The sequence below is a fragment of the Orycteropus afer genome, unplaced genomic scaffold, assembly GCF_000298275.1.
Source record: "Orycteropus afer afer isolate SDZICR_OR568_19922 unplaced genomic scaffold, OryAfe1.0 scaffold00062, whole genome shotgun sequence".
Taxonomy (NCBI): Eukaryota; Metazoa; Chordata; class Mammalia; order Tubulidentata; family Orycteropodidae; genus Orycteropus; species Orycteropus afer.
Window position 1 is genome coordinate 9,094,126 of NW_006921649.1, and position 9,132 is coordinate 9,103,257.

Here is a 9,132-nt window from a genome sequence, read left to right on the forward strand (position 1 = left end):
GACAGAGAAATTTCCTGGAAAAAAATGTGTGGAGAGAAAAGTTTTGAGAGAGACACGGAGAATAAAAAGGACAGAATGAGGAAGAGAAGAGATAAATATGAAGGTAATGAGAAAGAGAAAGAAAGTGGGAGAAAATAAGATAGGAGAGAGAAAGAAGGAGGGTGTCCTGTCACTTCTAACATCAGTTGTAATAGCTGGCCTTGGCAAGTCATTAGTGGGGACCTGAGGCTGGCAGGAACGTCCCCTCCGGGTCAGCCCTGCCCCGCGTTGGAGGAAGGAGGGGCGGGCCCTCAGCGGACTGCAGGCAGGTGGCTGCCCGCCCCTTGGTGGGGCGGCCCAGGACAAGCCTGTGGGGGTATAAGTAGGAAGGCTGAGCCGGGAGCACCTGTCAGGGACAGCTCCTGTGGATGTGCAGGTGTCAGGCAGGTGGCTCCGGCTGCGCCAGCCCCAGCATGAGCTCTTTCGACCTCCCAGCGCCCTCCTCCCCACGCTGCAGCCCTCAGTTCCCCAGCATCGGCCAGGAGCCCCCTGAGATGAACCTTTACTATGAAAACTTCTTCCACCCACAGAACGTGCCCAGCCCTCAGAGACCCCCATCCTTCGAGGTGGGTGGCGAGTACGGGGCCACTCCCAACCCTTACCTCTGGCTCAACGGACCTGCAATGACACCTCCGCCCTACCTGCCTGGCACCAACGGCAGCCCCTTCTTGCCCCAGGCCTATGGCATGCAGAGGCCACTGCTGCCCAGCATGGCTGGCCTGGGAGGCAGCGACCTGGGCTGGCTGCCCCTCCCCTCACAGGAGGAGCTGATGAAGCTGGTGCGCCCCCCCTATTCCTACTCGGCCCTCATCGCTATGGCCATCCACGGGGCACCGGACAAACGCCTCACCCTCAGCCAGATCTACCAGTATGTGGCTGACAACTTCCCTTTCTACAACAAGAGCAAGGCCGGCTGGCAGAACTCCATCCGCCATAACCTGTCGCTCAACGACTGCTTCAAGAAAGTGCCCCGCGATGAGGATGACCCAGGTAAGGGGCTGCAGAGTAGGGTGGGAGGCCCGCCTTGAAGCCCCACCCTGCAGAGGGGCCAGTGCTATGTCTCTATGGAAGGCTCAATTCTTTGCTCTCCAGAACCCCACTGTAGGAGGTTCTGGATGTGGCTGTGCCCTCCACAAGTGGGGACCCTCTAGAAGACAGAGCTGGAAGGAGCTCAGAAGGAAAGATCATGGGCTGGAGGAGGGGGGCTGGGTTTCAATCCTGGTGTGCTGCTGACCTGTCACTGATCTTGGGCAGCTTGGCTCTCCCAGCCTCAGTTTTTTCATCTGAAAAATAGGGGCAATAGCAATGTTTATGTTGCAGCTTGAGGGGGTAATGAGATAATGTATGTAAGGGGTTTGTGCTAACCCCTTGCTAATTGATTACACTAATTACCAAGGCTAATCTGCATGGTGAGAGAGACAGTGCTTGGTCTTAGTGAATGAGTCAGGGCCTAAACAAAGCCCTGTCTGCCCCAGGCTGTATCTGGTGTTTGTTACAACCACCAAGGGCCTTGGCCCTGCAGCCTACCCTAACTTCTATAATCGCCTTTAATCCCCACAATCCACAATCCCTTCAGGGGAGTTCTTAATAAACCCATTTTACAGGCAAGGAAAATGACATTCAGAGGAGAAACAGCCTGCTGAAGGTGACAAAGAAGTGAAAGCTTGAGTTTGAACAGAGGTCTCTAACACTAAAGATTGTGGCTTTTTTAAAAAAATAAAGAAAAAATTTCTAAAATACCCAGCTGTACAGAGAGTAATATGTTAAATACTCATATGCTCATTTCCAGATTTTAAGTTTATTCTTGTTCCACTGAGGGAGCTCAGGCACTTTGCCTCTGCCCCTTTGAGGTCAAACCAAAAAAATAGGACTTATTGTCATCAAGTCAATTCCAACTCACAGTGACCCCCACTGTGTTTCCAAGGCTGTAAATATTTACAGAAGCAGACTGCCTCAGCTTTCTTCCATGGAGTGGCTGATGGGTTTGAACCACTGACCTTTTGGTTAGCAGCCAAATGCCTTAACCACTACACCACAAGAGGTCAGCAAGGATAGAAATATTGCTCCCCTAGAAGACAGCAAGCATCCCATCCAATGTTTATACTCACCCTCAGGCTGAGAGACAGTAGCAAGCAAAGTTCAGGGCTTACTGTCAGAACAGTCTTAGCATCTGTTATTTCCCACAGTGAGTCAGAGAAAGGAGAGACAGGTATAATGTGCCTATTTTTCAGATTAAGAAACTGGGCTTGCCCAAAATCCTTGTCAGGAGCAAAACTGGGATTCAAGTCCATCTTCTGACTCTGTCTCCAGGGCTTTCAGGGAGTCCTGGATTTTTTTTCCGGTTTTTTTTTTTTTTTTTTTTAAACTTCAGCAAAGGAAGCCCACCCCTCAGCTGCCCCTAAATACTTTGTTGTTGTTGTTGTTGTTTGCCATTGAGTCGGCCCCGACTCATAGCGACCCCTCCTTGGGTTTCTGAGGCAGTATCACTAAGGAAGTAGATTGCCCAACCTTCCCTTCTTAAAAAGATTTATGTTCTAAACTCTTTGATGGAAGGAACTATGCCTTTCTTTCTTTGTGATTCTAGAGTGCCTTTTTACAAGGTCGATGCTTAAATAAAGATCGAAGTGGCTGGCTGGCTGGTTTGTGTAGTTCTTCAATTTCTCATTCTTGCCTTTCCCCCATCTCTTTCTGTATTTGCTACCTTTGCATTAGTTTGTGACAACAAGGAAGAACAGAAGCAGAGCACTTTCATCATCTCTCTTCTTAACCTTTTCCCACTTTTGTGTCAGGCAAAGGGAATTACTGGACGCTGGACCCCAACTGTGAGAAGATGTTTGACAATGGAAATTTCCGCAGGAAGAGGAAGAGAAAATCGGATGTTTCCTCCAGCACAGGATCCTTGGCCTCAGAGAAAACTGAAAACAGTCTCCTGGTAGGCAGCCCTAAGACCTCGGAGCCCCAGGAAATATTGGACAGCACCTCACGGCCGGGTACCACCAGCTCTCCAGAGAAGCAGTCCTCCCCTCCCCCCTCGAGCACCCCATGCCTCAACAACTTCCTCTCTACCATGACAGCCTATGTGAATGGGTCAAGCCCAGTGAGCCGCTCTGTGGTATCACCAGGACTGAGCGCTGAGCCCACTGACAAGGTGGGGCAGAACTTGCTGAGCTTCAACTCCTACACCCCACTCACTAACCTTAGCAGCCATGGGAGTGGAGGCGAGTGGTCCAATCCTGTGCCTACCAATGCTCTTGGCTATGGAGGTTCTGTCCTCAACCAGTTCAGCCCTCACTTCTATAACAGCCTCAACACCAACAGTGTCCTCTACCCCAGGGAAGGCACTGAGGTCTAGAAGCAGAGCAGCTCCTGAGGAAGATGGAGTTGAGTTGACATCCTCTATGACAGCCTTCCTATGGTCTAAAACTTCTGACTGCCCAGACTTAACATGAGATGCTTGGAGGAGTTTACTATTTTTCTAGAACATTGCTTAGGCCTTCTGTTTATCACACATATGTCCACACACAGTTACAACAAATTTGCATTGAAACACTAGAGCCTGGACAACAGTGATGGCAGCTGTTTGTTGGGCACTTACTGTGTTCTGGGCGCTGTGTTATGTTCTTCAAAGACATGATAACATTTGCTATTTAGAATCCTTTATGAGTTAATATAAACTTCCCCATTTAACAGATGAGGAAACTAAGGCTCCAGAAAGTTAGGGAACTTTCCCAAGGTCATACAAACTAATAAATGACAAAGTAAGGAGTCAAATCCAAGTCTGTGTGACCCCCATAGTTTGGGCCAAAGAAGCAGGGATGGAGGAATTGGTTTCACAGCTAAAGATGGTTAATATGAGGAGATGATGATGTCAAGTGAAGCAGTCTCACCACTGCCTTCTGGCCATCCACCAAAATGTAGAACCAGACTAGATGTGTCTTGTCCTGGACCAAATCCTTGTTCTGGTGAACAAAACCTACCTGCAGATACTCCATTTGTTACTACTCAAGGAGTGAAGCCCCCCTCCAGTTGCCATGGAGTCGATTCTGATCCATGGCAACCCCATCCATGTATGTCAGAGCAGAACTGTGCTCCACGGGTTTTCAAGGGCTGAATTTTTTGGAAGTGGATCACCAGACCTTTCTTCTGAGGCACTTCTGGGTAGACTTGAACCTTCAACCTTTCAGTTAGCAGCTGAGCATGGTAATGATTTGCACCACCCAGGGAGTAAATTAGGAAGCCCAAACCCAGGGTCACTACAGGACAATGTGTCTAGCTTCTTCCCATGGAGGGACGATGCTTTCCCAGCCTCTCAGCCCCACCCCACAGAGATGGTGGGCGGAGGCAGGGGTCAATGAGAGGTGCAATGTGCATCTCCAGACCCCCACCCACCGCCGGTGTTGTCCACCTGTAAAATCTTTTAATGCCCAGCTTCCTGTGTGTATGTCATGGACCAGTGAGCATGAGGTGACCGAGTCTTCCAAGAGAAACAAGGCTGAATAAGCGTTTCCTTTTTATGGGCAGGAGAGGTGCATGTTTGTCTGAGAAAACAATGACCTCGAGGGCGGGGGGGGCCTGCAGCCAGCCCTCTCTCATTGGTGCTGGGAGGTAGAAGTACAGCTCCTCAGAGTCCTTTTGCTCATTTTTGTGTGTCCTTTGTATGCTTGGGATGTTTCATCACAGCACACACTGGGATGTGGTTTTTGTTTTCTTTTTAATTAAAACAACCTTGTGCAGAAGAATGTGGCCCTGCCTTGTGATTTTCCTGTCTCTCAGCTGTCTGGTCGAGCAAACGTTGGCCAAAGGCAGCCTGGAGCTGAAGGCAGAGAGGGGGTGTGTACGTCAAGGTTTTTTCATTCCTCCACATTGGTGGAGAGGTGACAAAGGTCCATGATATAACAAGGAGAGCTTCCAATGATGGGTGGGTGTGTGGAAGGAATTCATCAGTACTGAGCACAAAATACGTACTAGGCATAACCCAGACTTTAGAGCTCAAGCAATCTTCATAGCCATGCAGGGAGCTCTGGTAGCATAGCGGCTAAGACACTTGCCTGCTAACCAGACGGCTGGCGGTTCAAATCCACCAGCCACTCCTCGGAAGGAAGGTTGGGCAATCCTACTTCCGTAGTGATACTGCCTCAGAAACCCAAGGAGGGGTCGCTATGAGTCGGGGCCGACTCGACGGCACATAACAACAACAACAACATGCTATAAGCATAATCCTCCTGACAACCCAGTGAAGGAGTTGGTACCAGTCCCATTATACTGATGAGGAAACTGGAGGTCAGATGGATTAAGCAACTTGCCTGAAGGCCACAAATGATCTTCTCTCAGGTCTGTCTGATTACTGCCCTTCTTCCAGCTGCAGTACCACCAGATATGGCTAAAACTGATAGCAATAACAAGGGAACTATCAGCCACAAGTTAGAGTGTTCTGGGCAGGCCCTGCACTCTTCAAGAGGGACCTCTTTTATAACCTTCTCAACAACATACTAGTGGAGAAACTGATAATCTCTGTGACAATGCATGCTGGAGGGCATGTCTGAGGTAGAAGTCTCTGATTTGGGCATCCCCTTCCTGACGGTACATATGCAACACAACACAATCATTGCCGTGAAGTTGGATCTGACTCATGGCAACCCCTCCTTGGGTTTCCAAGGCAGTATCACTGTGGAAGTACATTGCCCAAACTTCCTTCCGAAGAGTGGCTGGTGGGTTTGAACCACCAACCTTCTGGTTAGCAGTCAAGTGCTTTAGGCACTACATGACCAGAGCTCCTGACTGTACATACAGAGATCTCAAATCAGAGCAACTGGTCTCCTGTGGGCCAGGCCAAGCTACCCACTCAGATTCTGATGAACTCTCTCCAGAGTGTCAGAGTTGACAAATTACAAAAACAATAACCATTCATTGCCAGTTTATGACATGCCAGGCACCATTAGTGCTTGATTACTTTACTGCATTTAATTCTCAAAATAATACAATGTGATCAATACTATTTTCTCCACAGTTAATGGGCAGTACTGAGGAGCTGTGATAGCATAGTGCCTAAGGTTGACTGCTAACCAGAAGGCGGGAGGTTCTAACCCACTAGCCACTCCTTGGAAGGAAGGTTGGGCAATCTACTTCTGTAGAGATACCGCCTCAGAAACCCAAGGAGGGGTTGCTATGAATCGGGTCTGACTCAATGGCACATAATAACAACTGAGGCCAAGAGAGATTCTGTAACTAGATCAAAGACACTCAGCCAGGATTCAAACGCAGGTCTACTGATGCCATGGCTGAAATGAAACTCTTATCTGTTGGACCTAGCCCTGAAGTGTCCAAGACTTAGCACAAGGCAACAAAATCATGAAAATCGATAAGTAAAAAAGTCAGAGTCTCTTTAGAAATCCCTCAGATTCTTCCATGGGCCTCCTTTTCTGCAGAGACCAGACTTTTTTTGTAAATAAAACCTAATGTATTAGTGGCTGAGAGAGGTGGAGGGAAGGGGTACAAGGTTGGAGCTGTAAAGCCTAGAATAGGTTGACTCCTTGCCACTCAGATAGGAAACCTGAGGACAGGAGGGTGAGAAACTCAGCTCTGTCACAAGGTAAGTCAGAGTTACAAGGTAAGTCTTTGAAATAAGGTTCAGATTTTTTTTTTTTTTTTTTAATCACAGTACCCAAGATTTTAGATCCCACTGCCACAAAATTTTCCAAAACAGACCCTAAAATCCCACTTTCTCCATTGAAAAGCTCACTGCTGTTTACCTCCCACTCCTTTCCAAAGCAGGTTTGCAAGGGCTGGGCAGGAGGCTAGGCAAGGAGATGGTGTGAAGGGTCCAAAGAAAGAGAGAACAGCCTGCTCTGGAGGGAAACAGGGAAATTCAGAACCAAAGTCTATAGTATTCAAGTCTCCATTCTTCTTTAGTCCAGAATTTAATGAGCACAAGCTGTCAAGGGAATGTCTCCAGGTCCCTGGCAATACAAAGACCTTGCCAAGTCTTGTCTGGCAGTGCAGAAGTTCCTGGTCACAGTGCCAGGCGTTCACAAGAAGGGTGGTATGTGAGGACTGGTGTGTGCTGGGGGGTCATGGGGCCCAGGGTGAGAAGGGGTCTGCCCAGCCCAGGTTCCACAGGCTACTTCTTGTTCCTGGTTCTCTTCCTTTGAGAAAAAACATGAGTCAGTGAGAAGGAGGGAAGGAAGGAAGGAAGAAGAAGAAGAAGAGAGAAAGGAAAGTAGGAAAGAAGAACTGGTTATCTATGAAGGGTTCAATCCTGTGTGAGTGCTATGATGAATGGTTTGGGTCTACGTTGAATACTTGGTACCCAAGATCAGTAGAGGGTCTGAGAAGAGGAGCTTCTGTGTGCTGCAGAGAACAGAAAGGTGAGAATGGCGCTGAGGATGTTGGGACTGAACTGATGCAAAGAGGTTCAGACCACTGTTTACACACTCACCCTCAAACTAAGTTCCAATCCTGCCACAAACTTTGAATTAGAGTCAGAATTTTCAGGTTATAGTTTCTACATGTATCATCTAGTGACACTAATTACATTCTTTGAGTTGTGCAATCATTCTCATTCTCCTTTTCTGAATTTTTCCTCCTCCATTAACAAAAACTCACTGCTCCCTAAGATTCCTCTCTAATCTTTTGAGTTGTTATTGCTAATTTGATCTCATATTGACAATTCTTAAAAGAGCATAATGCTCAAGGCAGAACTTTTTGCCAGTTAGGCTAAACTATTGTTTGGTTTTAAGAAGACTTCAGGGGAATTTAATTTAATTTAAACTTTAAAAATTATCTCAGAGCAACAGTTTCAGGTGTTCATCCACCCTACCTGGCTGTATAAAGTCTAGAGTCCATGAGAATTTGAAATTTTGTTCTTCATTTCCCCCCTTTTGGTCAGGATTCGTCTATGGAAATTTTCAGTATGGTAGCCTGGTATCATCAAGTTCTTTTGGTCTAATGGCAAAGGAGGTGGTTGTTGATGTTGCTCGTATGCAGCCTTAGCACCTTACTCATTGTTTTACAGTGGTACAACTTATTGACAACAATGACAATAATTGGCTGTGTGACCAAAATCAACGTGATTTTTCCATAACTGTGAACCCACTCCCCCACTGTAACCACTAGTAAGCTTTGGTCTCTATACATTTACTATTTCTTTTCATTTTATATAAGTGATATCATACAATATTTGTCCTTTTGTGATTGGCTTATTTTGCTTAGCATAGTGTCTTCCAGCTCCATCCATACTATAGCATGTGTCAGGACTTCATTCCTCCTACTGATTGAGTAGTATTTCATTGTATGTATGCAGCACTTTTTGTTTATCCATTCATCTGTTGACAAACATTTAGGTTGTTTCTACCTTTTGAGTATTGTGAATTCAATGAACATTGCTGTACAAGTCTCTTTTTGAGTCTCTATTTTCAAGGGTTTTGGTTATATATCTAGGAGTGGAATTGTGGGGTCATATGGTAGTTCTATTTTTTTTTTTTTTTTTTTTTAGTGAGAAGCCACCATACCATTTTCTGCAGTGGCTGTACTATTTTGCATCCCCACCAGCAATGGATAAAATTTCCAATTTCCCCACATCTTCACCAACATTTGTTATTTTCTGTGTAGTTTTTAATCTTAGCCACCCTACTTAAAAGCTAATGGCATCTCATTGTGGTTTTGATTTGTATCTCTCTGATGGCTAATGTGTTCAGTGGCCATCTGAATGTTTTCTTTGATGAAATGTCTATTCAAGTCCCTTGCCCATTTTATGATTGGGTTGTTTGTCTTTTTGTTGTTATATTGTCAAACTTATATATATATATTCCCCCCCCCCCATAGAATCCTTCAATATTATAACTAGAGGCTTGAATTTATTTTTCATTTCTTTCAGCTTGAGAAATGCTGAGCATGTTCAAAAACGGTTACAACAGTATATCAACATGGAACTACCAGAAATTCAAGCTGGATTCAGAAAAGCAGATGGAATAAGGGATATCATTGCTGATGTCAGATGGCTCTTGGCTGAAAGTAGAGAATACCTGAAAGATGCGTACCTGTGTTTTATTGACAAGGAGATACTGATTGGTTTAAAATTCAGAAAGGTGTGCATCA

At 46.2% G+C, this 9,132-nt stretch overlaps 1 protein-coding gene across 1 annotated transcript; it reads left to right on the plus strand.

The window, feature by feature from the left end:
* Nucleotides 1–452: 452 nt before the first annotated feature.
* Nucleotides 453–3,391, plus strand: FOXI1 (forkhead box I1). Its single transcript, XM_007939750.1, has 2 exons — nucleotides 453–1,029; nucleotides 2,829–3,391. Exons 1-2 carry the CDS (start codon nucleotides 453–455, stop codon nucleotides 3,389–3,391), a joined length of 1,140 nt encoding a protein of 379 aa, XP_007937941.1.
* Nucleotides 3,392–9,132: the final 5,741 nt, after the last annotated feature.

Coding starts and splice junctions, on each gene's coding strand:
- FOXI1 (XM_007939750.1), top strand. CDS start 453: ATGAGCTCTTTCGACCTCCCAGCGCCCTCCTCCCCACGCTGCAGCCCT. Junction 1,030..2,828: donor CCGCGATGAGGATGACCCAG/GTAAGGGGCTGC, acceptor CTTTTGTGTCAG/GCAAAGGGAATTACTGGACG.